The 19373-nt window shown below is 34.0% G+C and overlaps 3 protein-coding genes across 6 annotated transcripts; 2 read left to right on the forward strand and 1 right to left on the reverse strand.

Moving 5' to 3' along the window:
- Nucleotides 1–5253: 5253 nt before the first annotated feature.
- On the forward strand, nucleotides 5254–7122 carry LOC140973066 (expansin-A4). The gene is made up of 3 exons (XM_073435615.1): nucleotides 5254–5523; nucleotides 5610–5928; nucleotides 6536–7122. The coding sequence occupies exons 1-3, from the start codon at nucleotides 5373–5375 to the stop codon at nucleotides 6843–6845; spliced, it is 780 nt and encodes a 259-aa protein (XP_073291716.1). The 5' UTR covers nucleotides 5254–5372; the 3' UTR covers nucleotides 6846–7122.
- Nucleotides 7123–9787: 2665 nt separating this feature from the next.
- On the forward strand, nucleotides 9788–13756 carry LOC140973068 (protein PMR5-like). The gene is made up of 5 exons (XM_073435620.1): nucleotides 9788–10184; nucleotides 10541–10715; nucleotides 10842–11020; nucleotides 11383–11541; nucleotides 13183–13756. Exons 1-5 carry the CDS (start codon nucleotides 9853–9855, stop codon nucleotides 13514–13516), a joined length of 1179 nt encoding a protein of 392 aa, XP_073291721.1. The 5' UTR covers nucleotides 9788–9852; the 3' UTR covers nucleotides 13517–13756.
- A 2502-nt stretch (nucleotides 13757–16258) lies between these two features.
- On the reverse strand, nucleotides 16259–19373 carry LOC140973067 (probable serine/threonine-protein kinase PBL10). Of its 4 annotated transcripts, none has more exons than XM_073435616.1 (7): nucleotides 19187–19373; nucleotides 18838–18937; nucleotides 18211–18533; nucleotides 17810–17945; nucleotides 17584–17726; nucleotides 17368–17491; nucleotides 16259–16920 (listed from the first exon to the last, which is right to left on the reverse strand). In XM_073435616.1, exons 2-7 carry the CDS (start codon nucleotides 18887–18889, stop codon nucleotides 16481–16483), a joined length of 1218 nt encoding a protein of 405 aa, XP_073291717.1. In that variant the 5' UTR covers nucleotides 18890–18937; nucleotides 19187–19373; the 3' UTR covers nucleotides 16259–16480. The 4 variants fall into 4 exon arrangements, with proteins under 4 accessions (XP_073291717.1, XP_073291720.1, XP_073291718.1 ...); XM_073435619.1 differs by having other exon boundaries at nucleotides 19085–19355; XM_073435617.1 differs by having other exon boundaries at nucleotides 18838–18951; nucleotides 19187–19354.

Here is a 19373-nt window from a genome sequence, read left to right on the forward strand (position 1 = left end):
TTATATTTTATATAAAATTTGGTTTGTTAGGGAAGGTGAAGTCATGATTTGTCAGTTGTTCGTTAGCAATCTTGTGTATTGGTAGGACCCGAGCTCAAGTAGAATTCGAGTGATTCAAAAATTGAATTCTTGAGCTAATATAATTAACTTAAAATATCAATCAAACTATCACTCACACTCATCCTTGAAAATATTGTATAATTGTGACAAAAACATCAATATTGTAGTTAAACATGATCATTGGTGACATTTTACTACCTCTGTTTTCCAAAATCTAAAAATGTAGTCAGTAAAGTTTTGTTAGGCTAACCGCTAATCGTGCTCACTTTGGTGTCCACCTATTGGATCTTCACGAGTATTTATTCATTAATGAGAGAGACAGAAAAAGTTGGTAGATAGTATAACAAAATTATATATATGTCGATTACATTCGAACTCAAAATTCAATATTCATTTTTGCTCGAGAGATACACTTTTTTTTCAAGCCGAGCTCGAATAGAAAGTCACTCGAGTTCAACACTTCCTCCTCGATTTCTCTATTATATATGGATTGTGACAACTGCCAATATTTTGTTCTGAATTTAGAACTTGATCTCGTTGAAATTTCAAATTTGTGTATGTGAGCAAACGAAGCGTTAGTCTCTGTTTCGCAATCTGAAACTAACGCGATTCCCAAAAGAAAAAATTGGCATTCAAATAAGACGGATTCTAAGAATCCGTGACTTCTTCTACCTTATAAATTGCGCCGAGTTTTAGTCGAGTCTCAGAATGAATTTAGAATTCGGGAGAATTGCGCTGAGTATCAGAATTCGGGATTCGGGAGTATAGCGGCTGGCTGAGTCTCACTCTGAGTTCATGAGTATGTTAAGCAATGTGATTGTGGCGAATAAGGATAAAAGTGAAAAGTGGTTGAGAATTATAGAAATTAACTGATACATTAAATACAGTGTGCCCAAAGTTATTGCCAGAATTTATATATAACTATTAAAATATGTACACGTGTTGTATGTATTATTTTTATTTTTAATTTGATCAAATAATACTAAACAATTAACACAAAATTATTTTCAATTTAGAAGAGTTGTTTGATTTAAAAGAGAAATTTTGATTAGATTTTTTCTATGTATAATATAGAGTGACTTAAGGAGGTTTTTAATAAGATAAAAAGGGTAACTGTGGAATTAAATATTTTGGTGTACTCTAAGGTAGTTACCCTAAGGATCTCACACTTAATAATATGAGGGGGTCTCATGTGAGACCGTCTCACGGATCCTAATCTGTGAGACAGGTCAACCCTACCGATATTCACAATAAAAAATAATTCTCTTAGCATAAAAAATAATATTTTTTCATGGATGACCCAAATAAGAGATCTGTCTCACAAATACGACCCGTGAGACCGTCTCACACAAGTTTTTGCCTGATAATATATATAGTATAGATAGTATATATGTATTCAAAGTCAATAAAGAGGGTAATATATTATTAAGTGTTGAAAATAAAGGTTGTAAATATTGAAAATCAGTGTGTGATGATGTATTTATTTTCGGATTATTTCCAAAGAAATTCTATAAATAGGTCTCTCAATTTGTGAAAAAACACAATTGAGTGGAGAAAATTTTATAAAAATGTGTAGTTTAATATATTTTGTGAATTTGATATTTTTACTTTTTATCATAAATTTTTAATTTTAACACTATTAGAATATTTGGTTTCTTTTTCTTCTTTTTTTTGTTGGTTAATTAGCAAATTTTTACATGAAAAAAGTTACATTATTAGATAATGTTAGATATATGCAGTAATGCCTATAAAAATAAATTCAATAATATAATTATCACTTGATGTTTAGAGAAACCGAGTGAATTGGTACTTTTATTCATATTGCTGCTTTCTAGAAAAATCAGTACTACAAATTTTTATAAAAAAATTGGAGATAACTGCAGGAATTCTCGATGACCTAACACTTCCACGTGTAAAAGATTGATCCAAACCCTCCGTTAAATGCAAATTGTGTGAATACTTATGTGAAAATTTCCGTTGAGTTAAGACCTTCATATGTTAGATTTGAACATTTTAGTCTCTCTATTATATTTTTTTGATCACCCAGACTCCTGTCTTTATGAGAAAATTACGTCAAATACACATCACCTCATTTTTTGTGTATTTCATTCTTTTTTTAGCTTTCAATATAGGATTAACTAGTTCAATTAAATCAAAACAATTGTGGAAAACTTTGATTTTATAATCGAAAAAAAAGGAAAGAATTTCGAGGATTCGATTGGCTAAAATATTGAACAACCTCAAATTTTTGTTGAGCCAATACTGTTACAAATGGGATATTAATTCAATTCCAGCATTAATATTGGTTACACCAATATTCCATTTAGATAGATTCCAAATAATACAGCTCCATGGCTATATCAAGCTTTTGAATTTATTCAAGTTTATGCGAATAAATCCGTGATTTAAATCTACTCAAAAACCATATAAATAATATTGTTTTCGAGGGTAGATGTCAACAGTTTGTCTGTTATTTCTTGTAACATATTGTTTTGATGTTTACTATTGATTATTATTATTATTTAATAAAAGATATATATAGTTGACTTGTAATTGAACAAATATAGGATATGGCCAGGAACAACATTACTCTATTAATCTCCTTCGTAAATATGCTTTTGATAAATCTAATTTGAGAAAAAATTATTATTGTCTTAAAAAAAATTATTTTTTTTTGTTTCTCAAACTCATATTTTTCAGTTAATTTCTGCTTAATTCAATGGAAAAAAAAAAAGATGGTGAGATGTCGATTTCGCTTCTACAAAAGAGATCAGACAAAAAGTTATTATTAGAATATCTTATTTATCAAACACTACATACTTATTCGTAATCTATAAATGTAATCAATTCTACAAATGTATAATATTTTGCACTTGTATGTCATAATTTTCGTATTTTATAAAAAAACAAATACAATAAATATTAATTTGATTCAATAAGGACGACCTATTCGCAAGGAAGCGGCCTTGATGCGTAGAAATGATTTTTTTTTAAAAAAATATGGTAAAATGAGTAAGTTTAAAATAGTGAAGACAATAATTTCTAAGCCAAATGAAGCTTCGACCAATTGGTGAAAGACTAAATGAATAGAAATAAGGCATACTAATTAATTACAAGTAAAATTTAAGGCACCTCCATTAATGACAGATTTTAATCTATGATTAGCATAATTCTAATTATTACATTTGGATTTTTTAAGGAAAAAAAAAAGAGAGAGAGAGAGATTTGATTGTACATGTAAAAAGTGGGATGCACATGGGGGAGTTGAAAATTAGAAGATTCATTTAATGATGCGACATGACAACCTCTAACACATTCTTAACTTTTTCCAACTCTCGTTCCCTTCTGCTAAAAAAAAAAAAAAATTTATGCCAAAATTTTATTTTGTTTGTTGGTATTATATATATTATTATATTTATTTATATGGTTTTGACAAACATGTGAATTGATTTTTTATTTTTATTTTTTTTACCAATAATAGTTGGTTTTGTGTTTTATATACTGACTAAGAGTTTCATACGTACATACAATTTGATAGGTTTTATGTTCATCGACTGTGTCAACTTAGTAGATGTACATGCATATATAGTGTAAAATGAGCATAGAATGAGTACGGTTGATGTATAATATTTCAAAATTAATCATATATATTACTTATTTAAACAACATGCATTAGATATAAAGATATAAAGATTGAACCAAATATCAATTTTTTCTTTGAGTTGGGCTCTTGATCATTTGGACGATCGTCGGGTTGGAATTATACAAAGTCTCGACGGATTCACCAAAAATGTTTCCTAAATCCTAATATTTAGTTAATTATAACACTCAAATCCAAGATCTATATTGGGGAAAAAAACTTTGTATTTTCTCTCATTCAAAACAGGATATATTGCTCGAACTGATATATTATTTATCTCGGTAAAAGAAGTGTAATATCCTCGTGCTTGTATTTACGGAGAATTGAGAGAAGAGAATGGACATCGAACACTTGGGTCATCCGGACCTGGGTTAAGAATATGAGTACCAAATCAAAATTTTGTTCAATTATTTTAATATACTTAGCCCATTTTTTTTTTTTATAATTTTCGTTTTTATCATTAAAATTATTACGATAAACAAATTTTTTTTTTTTTTTATCGTTTTATACATAATTCTAAAGAAATTTTGGTCACCGTGAAAAATATGACTGGCTACGCCACGTTTCGAACCTCGAGAAATGTGTGCAACATGTGGAGCCCGCCCCCGACATATGAGTTTGTGTGTGTGTGTGTGGGAAATTAGATTTCATCTAATTTCAATAAATAAAATAAAGTAATTTCAATTAAATTTGAGTATAGAAAATATGCCACGGGGCATTGGATAGCGGAATGTGGAGGTTATGTGCTCGAAAGCATAATGTTGATTTTTTTGTCGCATGTATCTGAGTGGGGTTATGTTTGTATCCTTGTTAATTTAAATAATTATAGCCACATGTTGCGCCTAAACTCCCGTAAAACCTATCCATCCCCCGTTCCTAATCATTAATTTGTACAATTCTTCCTATAAAACTTCACTTGTGTATATATACTAGTAGTAATACACACCACAAAGCATTTGTATTTATTTAAATTGAAGATAATTAATACATAATATGTCTCTTCTGATAAGATCTCGTGGATCTTTATTCGTGAGACGAGTCAACCTTATTTATATTTACAATAAAAAAAATAATATTTCTGATATAAAACATAATACTTTTTATGTATGACCCAAATGGAATCCATCTCACAAAATTGATCGCATATAACATTATAATTTGTAACTATTTTACTTTTTTTATAGCATCAATGTGTGTGTGTATATAACGTCTTTGGTCAACTAATTGTTGTATAATAGAAAAAGTAGTTAATTTCACAACTGGGACCCACAGGATCCATTAACACTGAAATGCCATTGGATGTGATAATCTAATTTCATTTGTTAAATATAATGTAATATTCCACATTTATGTAAAATATCTTAATGATAATGAAACCTTTTGGTCTTACATTTATTAATAGAAAAAAGAATTTAATTTTTTAATATAAATACTCCAACAAAATTTGAATGTAGAATTTAAAAGAAATATGGATGTACAAAAGAGGACAGGAAATGATGGTCAAATTACAGTAACTGCCACTGGCACTCTTCATAAATAAATACTCCCTTCTACTGGCTCTTGACATTCATCTCTCATCCCCATTTCCTTTTCTCCAACTGTATCTCTGCTTTTTTACTTTTCATTTTCAACTACCGAAACCGCGTTTCTCTGCCATCTACTGAGGGAGAAGATGGCTTTAGTCTTCTTGTTCATGGCCTGCATTGCTTCCCTGATTTCGGTACGACCATCGGAAGCTAGGATACCCGGCGTCTACGGCGGCGGAGGATGGCAAGAAGCTCACGCCACGTTCTACGGTGGCAGTGATGCTTCCGGAACTATGGGTACGTGACCGCATTAACGAGATTTATCATACATTTTTCATTTTATGGCTGATATATACGTTGTTCTGGATACATTTGGGTTGTAGGTGGGGCTTGTGGGTATGGGAATTTATACAGTCAGGGTTATGGGGTGAACACTGCGGCGCTGAGCACGGCGCTGTTCAACAACGGGTTCAGCTGCGGGGCATGTTTCGAGATCAAGTGCGCCAACGAGAAGCAGTGGTGTCACGCGGGAAGCCCTTCCATTTTCGTGACGGCCACGAATTTCTGTCCTCCCAACTACGCTCTGCCCAACGACAATGGCGGGTGGTGCAACCCCCCGAGGACCCATTTCGACCTCGCCATGCCGATGTTCTTGAAGATCGCTGAATATCGCGCCGGAATCGTGCCTGTCAATTATCGAAGGTATATTAATTTCTTCTCCATACGTTTCTTTTTGTCTCTTTTCCTACCCACGTTGCTTTGTTTGTAGAACAAATAAACATTTAGGCAGGAGTTATTCCGTCAATTTTACTCATATTTATAGCAATTAATAATATTTTTTAAATATAAAAAATAATATTTTTTATAAATAATTTATATTTATATTTTGATAATTTTTGTGACATTTAAAAAAGCAGGTGTCACGCGTAATTTAAGATCGGGGTGAATTATTTTGCAACAGAAATTTACAAACTACCGCATAGTTTGTTCGGTTGTGAATGATTAATAGTAGCCATGTGATTGTTTGTTTGGATTCCGTATCCGGGTCCCCAATCATCATCGTTCTTCAGCAACCTATATAAGGATGTCGCCACGCAACACCGGGCATAGATCTGGTCCGTTGAACTTGGTGTAGTTAAACATCAGAACCGAGGATGTGGGTCACAGTGTAACAAAATTCGTCCAATTAAATAAAAAAAATTAATAATAGACTTTGAAATTTGAATTTCACTGTATTAATTAATTCCAACCAAACCAGGCGATTGACATTAATTAATTTGATTATTATGAATTGTGGTGGACGGTGCAGGGTTCCGTGTAGGAAGCAAGGAGGCATAAGATTCACAATCAACGGTCACCGTTACTTCAACCTGATCCTGATAACGAACGTGGCTGGCGCAGGGGATCTCGTGAGGGTGAGCGTGAAAGGGGCGAGGACCGGGTGGATGAGCTTGAGCCGAAACTGGGGCCAGAACTGGCAATCGAACTCCATCCTGGTTGGTCAGTCACTCTCCTTCAGGGTCACAGGCAGTGACCGACGCACCTCCACCTCCTGGAACATCGTCCCCGCCAACTGGCAGTTCGGTCAAACCTTCGTGGGGAAGAACTTCAGAGTCTGAGATTTACCGCCACCACTTTTGATTTGGCGCCAATTAAATTACTTGGGAGTGTGGAAAGAAAAGACACTGTTTGTGTTTGTGCTCTTTTAAGTTTAATCTCTGGTCTTATTATTTATGATTTTAAGGAAATTTGCTGAAGCGGCTGCACACAAATGTTGTGGCCCGCAGCTGAGTCTTTCAGTTTTTTTTATATATCATAATATAATTTTGTCACTAAAGCATCCAGCAGTGTGTAATTGTCATTCTTAATGCAATATATATATATATATATAATCTCTAGTCTTTGTAGTAATTGTTTCTTCGCATTATGTTTTCCTCCAAACTTTTATAAAATTGGATTCAGACTCCAGGGTTTGCTCTAGTAATGTAATGATGAAGTTTTGTATTGGGTCAGCCATTGAATTGGGAAAAAATTTGAATTAAAACAGAAAATTCAGAGAATCGATTGGTGCCGTAGGGATATATATACTGATGATGTTCTTATACAATGCAATAGGCAGCAGTTTCTTTTGATAAAGTAAAGATTTTGTAAAATCTTGAACAGTGCTTTACCGAATTGGCTTATCTTCATCGAATGGTCACCGAGTCCCAAGAAATAACATGATACAGTGGACAAAACAACACAAAAGTTTTCTCCCGGAAACCACCAAAGTTTACTTTAAAATAATACTATAGAATCCTAAAACAAAATCATTTATACACACACAATAACTCGAGACATTTTCATCAATCAATTTTTGTGAGAAAGACACATATAAACAAATATTATTTTTATTATAAAAATGAGTAGAGTTGGTCTGTCTCACGAATAAAATATATTATATATATATCTCAATTCATGGAAAGATTGTGAACGGATACTCTACAACATTGGATTCCATTTGGAAAATGTAAAAAAAAGTAGATTGCTTAGGATACTTGATGTATAGTTGAATTTTGTTTCTCTCTCGGAAGTATATTCCTAAGATCGATAAATCGGTCTTTTTTTGAAAGAAGATCATGTTTCAAAAGTATAATTTACTTTGCCTTTTTTGAATTCCCTCTAGCTAGTTACACCCAGTGGAGTACAGCCCTGGCTCTACATGAAAATATGTAGGGTGGAGCCCTCACCGATCCAAAGACTGTGTTGCACCTGAAGTAAATCTCCAGATGCGACGTAGTCTCCCCAGCTCGATATGATGTTTTCCCTCACTAATTTGGTGGGTTAAATCTCACTATTTGCTCATTGACTTGCCGAGTGAGAGTATACGTGAATCTGATTCGCTCATTTCAAAATTTAAAATTTTTTTTTAAAAAAAAGACCCCTTTCTTTTTACCAAGTTAAAGATATTTGGGAAAATTGTTTCACTTGATTTGTTGTTTTAATTTATATATATAAAAAAACGATAATTTACAAAGATGATAAAACCTGATATAAAATTCTATGATTTGGATCCAAATTGGCAGCATCACTTGACCCAATCATTGAGAAATATAAAACTGGTACTGGAGAATGTGAAGTTCGAGGCCAAATTTCAGAACAGCCAATGGCTTCACATTTTTTTGGATAATAATAATAATAATAAAATAAAAAAAATTGACCAAAACAAAGTTTTACTCTCAATGGTTTATTTGATCTTACATATGTGGACATTGCTCTCATGATAGGATGGATGACCAATATTTGCCCATACATATATAGGATCTACTTTTTTTTAAAAAAAAATTGTATATGTGGCAAGATCTTACCCGTTGAAATGAAGTGAGTGTAGTGCCCACATAGGTAGGATATCATCTACCGCAATAAACCTAGAGAGCTACTTATTATTTATATTAGGACATGTTTTTACGTATGCTGTACATTAGAGTTATGTCCCGTCGATTTTGTACAATAACTTATCTAAAATAAATACATTAAAATAAATATTCATAACACATAAATATCATAATAATATATAAAAAGAGAAGTTGGTGAAAAATACTCAATCAAAATATTTCTTTGGGTTCACTCCCTACCCACAAAATTGTGATACTATGTCATACAAAATATGGTACACTTCATGTGGAAATGTGGTACTAAAAAATGTACCCAGGGACTGAACACAAAAAAAATCGATGGCTGAAGACTGACGGTCAATTTCCCGTATATAAAAAGCTTCTGAAATGATATTTGGTATTGCACGTATAATCTGTGGATCGGACGCAGCAAACTCAGAACTAACCTGTTTGGGTGGATACAAACTAGTTCAAGTTATTGGGCTGATCTGCATTAATTGAACTGGCCCAATCTAGGCCACGCTACGTACCTTTTAATACAATTCTAGCTAACCGCCGACCTAACAGAATAAGTAAGCTATAAAAATTTTAAAAATTGAAATTTATCGTACAAATTAATCTCTAAAATCTAAATAATAAGATAGCGTCAGGACCATATATAAAATAAGATAATGTGTTATAAAATAAAGAACGAGTTCATTAAAATCGCCCTAGCTGTCGCACTCTGGCTTTTGGTTTGCCTGACTCGTTTCTTGGTCCATCACACAATGCACATTAAAAGCATCTGACCTCAGCTATATTAATAAATTTGTTCATGTAAAAAAACAAAAAAAATCTGTCAAAATGATTCTCTAAATTGGCTTTTATATTCCGTTTTAGTGTTATGAGTAGCCAAAATTGTGTTTTGGTCATTTGGTTCTGTTTTGACCTTTTCCTAATGTTTAGCGTGATATCAGTATTTTTCGAAGTTATATCAACATTTTTCGTTTCCATATTGATGTGTTCTTTTAACAAATAAATTCCCATACGTACAAATAAAAAAGGTTTGGGGAATGAATTGACACACACGTGAACCCTCGCACAGCTATCTTCACATGCACACACAACACAACAGAACAAAAGTTGAACAAGAAAGGCACCTCAAAATCATTACATCATATATATATATATATATATATCTGTGGGGCATGATTAATTTATAAAACAAATCAACAGTTTTATCTCCCTCCCTTTTTTCATTATCTCACCTCCCATGGCTGCTTCTTCCCCGCCATTTCAACACCACTTTATAGTGTTATGTCTTGCGATACTTCTGCTGCAGTCTTTTGTGGTTTCCTCTGCTGTGTTGGGTGGTCTAAAGAATCATGGCTGGCGAAGTAATGGGCGTCACAGAACTCCGGTTCTTCTAGCTAATATGAGTTCTTGTGATCTGTTTGCGGGGAGTTGGGTTCGAGATGAAAGTTATCCGTTGTACCAGTCTTCTTGTCCGATTGTAGATCCTGAGTTCAACTGTCAAATGTATGGCAGACCTGATACTGATTACCTCAAGTATCGATGGCAACCTAGCAATTGCCAAATCCCGAGGTACGCACGTACATGTAGCATAATATTTCAAGTATTAAAGCACGCACAATTTATTTGTTGACGTACATTTTTGGATGATTTAATCGTTTTACCGATGAATTTGGGTTAATTCTTGGTCAAAAGTACTGCCGTGGAAATCTTAATTTCCTATGATTCGTGGTGTTTCTTGTAAGTCATGTAAGAATTTCCCTTCCAAAATGTTCCGAAGTCATTAAATCGCCTAAAATACATGTATTGGTCTCTGAGGCAGAACTAAATGGGATTTTTTTTAAAAAATTATGGGAACAAATGAATGTTACATTATTTATTGGCATTACATGGTCCCAAAGAAATATTTCAATCGTGGTTTCCTGCAGGTTCAATGGGCTTTATTTTGCGTTGAAGATGCGAGGGAAGAGTATAATGTTTGTGGGAGATTCACTCGGAAAGAACCAATGGCAGTCTCTGATTTGCATGATATCAGCTGGATTGCCCGCAACATCGCCCACACAAATTATAAGAGGAGACCCAATCTCTACCTTCAAATTTCTGGTCACATTTCTCATTAAATGTCACAGACACTATGATCAATTATTTTTCTTTAAATAATAATTTTATTATAAGATGTACCATTTGTTTATCAAATAATATTGTTTTTATATGGTCGGGAGAGTGCAGGAATATGGGCTATCCGTGTCGTTTTACAGAGCGCCATATTTGGTGGATATAGAGTCAGTGGGAGGCCGAAGAGTGCTCAAATTGGATGATATAATGGGAAATGCCAAAGCATGGATGGCTGCCGATGTGCTTTCTTTCAATACGGGTCATTGGTGGACTCATAAGGGATCTCTACAAGGGTAAATTATTTTATACACGATTTTTGTTATTATCTCGTATTCGACTCAAGTTTTACAATGATTTGATTCAAAACCTTTTTTTCCTTAGTTTTGAAGGACCAGTGAATAATGATGACTCAATATTCCTAGAAATTCTTCCCTTTCCGACACAAGTAGTTAACTTTACTCTAATAAATGGTTTATTTCAACATTTCGCACGATATATCAAAATCATGTCAACAAAAAAATGTTACTTTATTTCCTTTTTAGCACGAAAGAACGTCGAATGACAGCTACCGAGTAATATTTTGTTCATAACTTTATTAGAAAATTCCAAATATATAAAGTAGGAAATTATATACTTGGTGCAAAACTGGTTGCAGGTGGGATTACATGGAAGCCGATGGGTCACTATACCAAGACATGGACCGGTTAGCCGCTTTGGACCGAGGGCTCCAAACATGGGCGAAATGGGTCGACTGGAGCGTCGACGCTACCCGAACCAAAGTCTTCTTCCAAGGCATTTCACCCACACATTACATGTACGTACGTTTTCTCATTCCTTAATTGACTAGTAGTAACAAATACTTAATGATAAGAATGATCGTTTCACAAAAATAATCTATGAATTCTACTTTGTGCCCGTGTTTTCTTAGTCGCATGTGTTCCTCTAATCTTTCTAATTTTATATATATTAGTTTCTCTCTCAAAGTATTTGCAAGTGCCAGCTGCTTTGTATCATCATTATTATTTTGAAGTAACTTGCAATTCCAACTGTCTCTGCCCTGTCTGGGCCTGGAATACTAACTGATTCATCTATTGTTGAGAGAGGACCCATTGCTGAGATGAAGCACTGATTCAATAATTGATGGCCGATAGGGTTTCCAACTTGCACACACAACCTACTCTATGAATTTCACCAAAACTTGCGCCTCTACAATTTGTCGTTACGCGCCACAAATTTGGCTTTGAATTGCGGTATTACATATAGGTGTATTATCCCAAAGGTTGATTCAACATAAAGAAATAAGGTCGACAATTATTGAGTAGATATATCCAAGTAAAAATTACATTTTTTTTTTGTTATGTGATTTCCATTTTTTTCTATTTTGGTAATTTTTTTACGGAGATGATGACGTGACGACGGACACTGCTGACGTGTCCGATTTCACGTCAACATTTCAGTGAAATAACACAGGACTAAGAGTATGACTTGATCGATAGGATAACAGACAAAAAAATGTAAAAAAATAAAAAAGAGTCAATTTGACTATAGAGTTCATTATTAATTAGTAGAATCGAAAGTTAATTTTAAACTATTAAAATTGTGAAGCCATTCGAATTAGTTGAGTATGTATGTGTGTTTTATGTACATAGATCGTCGGTGGCATGCTGCCATCTTGTGCTCGATCGTGCCCCTCGTCTAAAGGAGACCAGCGGCCTACGCACTTAATGCATTGAATTAGTTCATCCCCCATTTCCAGCCATTCACGCAACTAATTTATTTCATCTTCAAAAAATTACAAACTTATCAGAATAGTTGACTACGAAAAAACATTCTTTACCGACAATGATTGTTTAATAATATTGTGATTTTAGATTTCTATATTGTAAAATTTCAACTTTTATATTTTTTTTTCTTGCAATTTTGACCTTTTTTTATGTGAGCTAATGTAACGTTGACCTTATACTGACTTAGTACTCACTGCGTACAGTGTCATATTAGACTAAAATCGTCAAATATCCAAAGATATGACTAAAACTCAATTTTGACAATATATAGGACCAAAATTGCAAAAAAAAAACAAAAATACAAGACGAAAGTTACAATTTTCGATTCGAAGGATATAATCCCTCAAAAGTTAGAATGTTAGGTTTCATTTTGCTTGATGCATGTAATAATCGATGGCTATGATACAGCGAGTTTGCTAGAAGTCATAATTGATGATATAAAATGTTTTATACATACAGAAAATAATGGATTGGACCATTAAAATACAACTCCAAGAATCGAGCATAACCTAGTCACGTGAAACTAGTTTATTAGTTAATAGCACCTCTTATTAATCGAGGACCTATATATCCAGCTAGCTCTTTGTAGATTTCACAGTAGTATTTCAAATAAACATGATTTTAATTAACAAAGTTTATAAAAATAAATGAGTTTAATTTCCTGCATGCAGCCCTAGCGACTGGAATGCATCAACATCCAAGAGCTGTTACGGGGAGACAACACCCATGACGGGCACCGGGACGACATATCCTGGTCCGTTTCCAGATCAAATGAAGGTCCTGGAAATGGTGGTTAGATCCATGAACAGGTCGGCCTACTTGCTCGACATAACGCTGTTATCTGCCTTAAGAAAAGACGCACACCCCTCCATCTACAGTGGTGACTTTACACCGGAGCAACGTGCAAATCCCGACCATTCTGCTGATTGCAGCCATTGGTGCCTGCCTGGATTGCCCGATACCTGGAACCAATTGTTCTACACCGCTTTGTTTTTCAGACACTAGTTAAGTTGTAGTAAGCTAGCTAGGTGGTATTCTTTGCTTATATATAGTAATGATTTATCATATAATTGTTGATGTTATGTGATCGGGAATGAGGCCAAATTTGCCTCTCCATTGTCTTGTATAATGTTGGTGCTTAAGGTTGCTATGCCATGTGTAAGAAGTGTGTGAGCAGAAATCTCACATAATATTGTTGGATTGATCGAATGAGATTGTGGAAGCAAACATTGTATAATAAGTAAATTTATTAGTTGCAATTACGTTGCAAAAATTTCCTATTTTTCGGTTCTAAATATCATAACAGTGTTAACCAAAAACATTTGGAAGTAGACCATGAATCACTATAGAAAGGAAGACAACCGAGCGACGAGTAGTGGTTGAGCCAGAAATATAGCTCTGTTCGGACTCGAATTTTAAACTCTAAAATTTTTAAATATTTTAAATTGATCTAACCAGGTTAATATCATATTATTTTAAAATTATACAAAATTTAAATATAAATTTTTTTAAAAAAATTGGGTCACCCGGGCTATAAGCATGTGGCTCTGCCCCTGGCGACGACCAAAGTTGAATTACTAATATACACATAGTCAAGAATTATGTTGTAACTTGTTGTGAACTCCATCACCATCACTACCTTCATGATTGTAATTTGTTAAGATAAAATGGAACAAAAAAATGCTATTATATATTATTTTGTTAAAGAAACCAAAGTGTCTTGGTTTGCTGTCGTAGGAGAAGATTGAGGAAGGCGAGCCCAGTTTGTTGCGCCTTTCAAGAACCAAAGTGTCTTAATTGGTTTCCAACACCAAGCCTCATTTTGTACATCTGTAGTTTATTCGAGCAAGAGGACTTATGAGTTGCATTGATTTCTTTGGGTTGGGAAATGCATCGCGATTTGGAGAAAAAAATTGGCTGGCGTTTAATATTTGATGTTGTCGTGACTTTTTCGGAAAATATATTTGTTTTTTTTAAATTTTTTTTTTTTTCATTTTTTGGAATATGTTTGTGGATTTGTTTTTAAAAGTTACGTGGATTTAGTTCTATTTTTCCTATTATATTATTTTCTTATGCAGAGTTTGAAAAAGCACCAAAAATCAAAACCCCCAATTCAAATTACTACTCAACATTCCGGTCGTCAGCTAGCATTTTCCTGTGGAAGATTTCAGTTTTGGGGAAAAAATAGTGCAATTGAAAAATATTATAAATTAATGGACTAAGAACGTAAATTGTCTCGTAACAAGATTAAATTAAAAAAAATACAAGTTACAAGACCAAAAGGTAATTTTCTCAATTTTTTGCGGTACAATGAACTTGTCAAGTGACGCGTGTCAGATTCGAGCCTTATGGCTATATCTGTAGTTCCCTCATCCCCTTCTTATTTTTTGCCACTCAAGAAATGCAAATGCAAATGCAAATGCAAATGAAGACAAGAAACTTGTGGAGAACTCGGAAAAGCATTATATATATACAACAAACAATAAACAAAGAAACTCACAGCCCACAGGTTTTTTTATGGCTTCGTGTGGGTTTTCCAATAAATAATTGATGTATTTGATGATGATTATTATTGTTATTATTATTATTATTATTATATACAGAAAATCAATGCGTTTTGCATTTGAATTGAACATCTGAATTTTATATTTGAATTCATCCATCTCGAGTTAGTGGATTAATCAGGGGAAAAAAAATCAGGTTCTTGTTATTTTTGTTTTGAAAAAGTGAGCTGAAATTTCACATTTTTCAATCAACCAGGGATATAAAATATACATAGATACGATTGTCGGCAGAACTTTTTCAATCTAGATTTATGATGTTAGTGAAATACTTTTATCTTCAATTTTAATTAGGCCACTGTGATTTTTTGAGATTCTAGAATTGGAGTAGGTCGTTTGGTCTTTCTTAGGTCAACTTTTTTTCTCCCTCAAATATATATACATGCATCATATTTAAAAATATTTTTCTATTTTACTAATATATCTCTATTAGTTTTTTTTTTTTTTTTTTTGAAAAGAATATATCTCTATTAGTTAAATCTTGTAAAACATGTAATATTTTCTGAATGAATTAAATAGAAAGTTTGTAAGCAAATTTTTTTTTCTTCAGTTATGGGTTATATAAAAAAAAAAACAAATCTCTACAATTGAGACAGGGCGAGTACAATATATCTGAATTTCCACGTTTTGCACCAAAAAGAACATCACGTCCACATGTACCAACATCTCTAATAGTATAGTGACATAAAATATGTTTTTTGCAAAAAGATTAAATCTTATATAAAACGATATCATAAATCTATATCCGTGAAACAAACTGACATTATTCATCTTTACAATAAAAAAATTATATTTTTTATATAAAAATTAATATTTTTCATGAAACAAACCGAATAAAAAATCACATCTCATAGAAATATTGCTTGGCCCTGTCAAAATTAAATCCAACGGTGAAGACATATAATGAATTGAATTAAAATAAATAATTTTAAACGCGTCTCCGTGGGTCAATTCGTACACGTGCAGTGACCCATATCGTTCCTTTTTTTTTTTTTGGGGAAACCAACAATTTTCTTCGAGAAAAGAAAGAATAATTGCAAAAAAATATATTAAATAAAAATACATATCAATTCATGATTACTACTCCACTTTATCTTTGTGTATTTCCGAACATAAAATCAAACTTCATGTGATAAGAGCAATAAGCATGCATCGCAAAAACTGACATACGTTCAAGAACAACTACTGAATACAAAGAAGAGCTAATCACATCAACTATATATCGACTTGATTTCTTCGTATCATCATGTTACAGTATATCATGTGTAAAGGTTCAACCAGAGAGTTGATAGTCGAAATATCATCATAAACAACTTTACCAGAGTATTCGACGTATAAGTACATTCCCACCTTCAGATGAGATGAGGAAGAAATAAAGCTTCTTCGACAATTCATCATCTGTTCAGAATTAACGAGGTGGAGAAGATGATGGCCTTGGGTATGCGGTATTCCTGTTTCTACCGCTCTTATCAACAGCGTTGTGCGCATGTGTCCTAGACCAAGACCTGTTGCGTGTTTTATCGTGATCGTTCTCCAAGTTTTTTGAATCTTGAAGTTGTTCCAGTTCTTGAACTACTGCATTCATTGTAGGCCTCAGCTTAGAATCTATGGACACGCATCGCAAAGCAATGTTAGCTACCTTCTGTGCTACATCAATGGTATACTGGCCTTCAAGTCGGTTGTCCATGATTCGGAAGACTTTTCGCTTGTTGCCTAGATAGGGTCGGGCCCATTCCACGAGCTTGTGCTCGCCGGGTGGTCTATTCTTGTCGATCGCTCTCCTGCCTGAAAGCAATTCGAGGAGGACAACGCCATAACTATACACGTCGCTCTTGGTAGTCAAATGACCTAGGACCACAAATTCGAAACAGGATATGAGAACAAAAAAATATGAAATATGCTGTTCTGACGCAAGAATTCTATTGTAGCACTAGAGAGTGTTCGAGATATATCCAAATGAAATGGATGTTGTGTCTATTAACAAATTATGTCAATCACATCCATAATATATTAAATAAGACAACAGCTCCAGCAGTACAATTTGAACATGACTGGATATCCAGACCGGCTATTCCGTCCACAGGCTTTTAAATCTCCAGGTACATGGAGTAGAGACCGATTAATGATTATGATAGTATAGATTCAACAAATGTTGTGATTTGGATAGCCACATTGCACAAGATAAGATAAGAGAGAAGGGGAGCTAAATTCAGAACTTAAACCCAGAAGGACCATATGTATGGCAACCATTCGATCCAAAAACGGGAAAGAGTAATGCTTGATTTGGAATCATACCGGTAGCAAGGTATTCTGGAGCTGCATATCCATACGTTCCCATGACCCTTGTTGACACGTGACTTTTATCACCTAAAGGCCCATCCTTAGCCAATCCAAAATCAGAAAGTTTTGCATTGTACTTCTGCCGAATTATAAGACCGGAAACCTTACAGTTTTAGCACATATATATACGTTCTCAGATAGTCTCTGTTCACAAAGCGAAATATAAGTTACCGAATCGAGCAATATGTTAGAAGTTTTGAAGTCTCTGTAAATGACTCTTGTTTCGGCACAGTGAAGAAAAGAAAGCCCCTTTGCAGCTCCAAGAGCAACCTTAAGCCGAAGACTCCAAGAAAGAGGCTGAAAATAAGACCCCCCTGTCAAATAACAAAACCATCATGCTTAACTTCACACCAAGATTAATTTCTATATAAATTGTTGTATAAATCAGTAAACTCACTTCGAAAAAGATGATTTTCTAAGCTTCCCCGAGTCAAGAATTCATACACCAAAAGCCGATTATCATCTTCCAAGCAGTAGCCAAGCAGTTTCACAAGATGGGGATGCAAAAATTGGCCCAAATAGTTTACTTCGGCCTAAAACACAATGGATTCAACAAACTAAATAAAACCGCAATCGCCAACCATCCATAAAAAATTGAAAGATTTTCTTCTGTATCTTTATATCAGAAGTCATAACTGATGTTGCTTATACCATTCAAATCTTTTAAAATATAATATGTCACGCAAACAACATCGAATTGGCAATTATTGGTCCTTAACATGCACAAACAATGATCGTGCTGGCAAATTCCTGATAAAGCATAAACTTTTCAACTTAAGCAAAAAATGAGAAACTCACCAACCACTCTTTATGACCCTGAAGGCTTTCTTGGTTAAGTTTCTTGACAGCAATAACCAAGCCTGTCCCAGGTTTCGCGGCAGTGAATAACTTTTCATCAACCCAACCTTTAAAAACTGAACCAAATCCACCTCCTCCCACAACACTATCAGGTCGAAAATTACGAGTGGCTAACTTGAGATCAGCATAACTAAAGCTCTTCAGATTAGGCGACTGCAAGATCTCGCCCTCGGACCGGGGAACAGATTCGACCGAAGACAACTTGCTACTAGAAATGCTTATATCATCATTCCCATCCGTACTAACATATTTTGAATTGACTCCTGGGTGGGTTGGTCAGATAATGAGTTATTGCTCGCTAGACCATATATAATCAAAGATATTGAAAAAATACGCCCAAACGCATACCAACTTCAAGTGATTCCCTCCCACAAAACAAATAACCAAATAAAATTGAAATACACTGGCTTTAAAACCAAGAAACTTGCAGAGAGAAATATAAAAGAATCTAGAAAACTAAAACTCCACACACTGCAAGATTCACGAAGTAATCATTCACTAATCTTCTCACGGCCTCGTTTCCTTAAAAATCATTCAGAAAATAGGAGGCATAAGTAAAAAAATTACCAGTATAGAGAGGGCTTTCAGCCTTGATTCTAGCACTCAAACAAATCCCCATCACAATAAGACCAACCCAACACTATCAGAATCTTGGTCTCGGCAGATTCTGCAGATTAAAAACTGTCGAATAATCAAACGAATAAGATCTAAAAAGGGTATGAGAGCAAGCTAAAAAGAGAGGAAAGAGATGAAAAGTCGAACTATGATATTCATCTCCAGTATGGCATAAATTTCTCATTTGAAAAGCTCCTACCTTTGGTTAAATTTAGCACACACCCACCAACTCCTACCCACAAGCAACAAGAAAGACGTTAAAGATAATCTTCAACAAAAGAGAAAAGGAACAAAGAATCACCTCAAACATTAGCTGTCAGCGAATGAAGAACGGGCAAAATAATAATAAAAAAAAAGTTTTTCTAATTCAGACTCAAATAACCAAAATCTAAATGGGACGAAAAATAAAGAGGAAGGTTGGAGAAAAGTATATTTATGGCGGCCCCATTACCGCTTCGACTGGATCAATTGGAGACTCATTCACACCC

The sequence above is a fragment of the Primulina huaijiensis genome, chromosome 3, assembly GCF_012295235.1.
Source record: "Primulina huaijiensis isolate GDHJ02 chromosome 3, ASM1229523v2, whole genome shotgun sequence".
NCBI lineage: Eukaryota > Viridiplantae > Streptophyta > Magnoliopsida > Lamiales > Gesneriaceae > Primulina > Primulina huaijiensis.

What these genes read in the sequence shown, in the direction of transcription:
- LOC140973067 (XM_073435616.1), bottom strand. Translation starts at nt 18,889, where the DNA reads ATGGGGATTTGTTTGAGTGCTAGAATCAAGGCTGAAAGCCCTCTCTAT. An exon ending in AGGGTCATAAAGAGTGGTTG is followed by an intron (nt 17,946 to 18,210) that starts GTGAGTTTCTCA and finishes ATTGTGTTTTAG; the next exon opens with GCCGAAGTAAACTATTTGGG. An exon ending in CTAACATATTGCTCGATTCG is followed by an intron (nt 17,492 to 17,583) that starts GTAACTTATATT and finishes ATAATTCGGCAG; the next exon opens with AAGTACAATGCAAAACTTTC.
- LOC140973066 (XM_073435615.1), top strand. Translation starts at nt 5,373, where the DNA reads ATGGCTTTAGTCTTCTTGTTCATGGCCTGCATTGCTTCCCTGATTTCG. An exon ending in TGATGCTTCCGGAACTATGG is followed by an intron (nt 5,524 to 5,609) that starts GTACGTGACCGC and finishes TTTGGGTTGTAG; the next exon opens with GTGGGGCTTGTGGGTATGGG. An exon ending in GTGCCTGTCAATTATCGAAG is followed by an intron (nt 5,929 to 6,535) that starts GTATATTAATTT and finishes TGGACGGTGCAG; the next exon opens with GGTTCCGTGTAGGAAGCAAG.
- LOC140973068 (XM_073435620.1), top strand. Translation starts at nt 9,853, where the DNA reads ATGGCTGCTTCTTCCCCGCCATTTCAACACCACTTTATAGTGTTATGT. An exon ending in AGCAATTGCCAAATCCCGAG is followed by an intron (nt 10,185 to 10,540) that starts GTACGCACGTAC and finishes GGTTTCCTGCAG; the next exon opens with GTTCAATGGGCTTTATTTTG. An exon ending in CATAAGGGATCTCTACAAGG is followed by an intron (nt 11,021 to 11,382) that starts GTAAATTATTTT and finishes AACTGGTTGCAG; the next exon opens with GTGGGATTACATGGAAGCCG.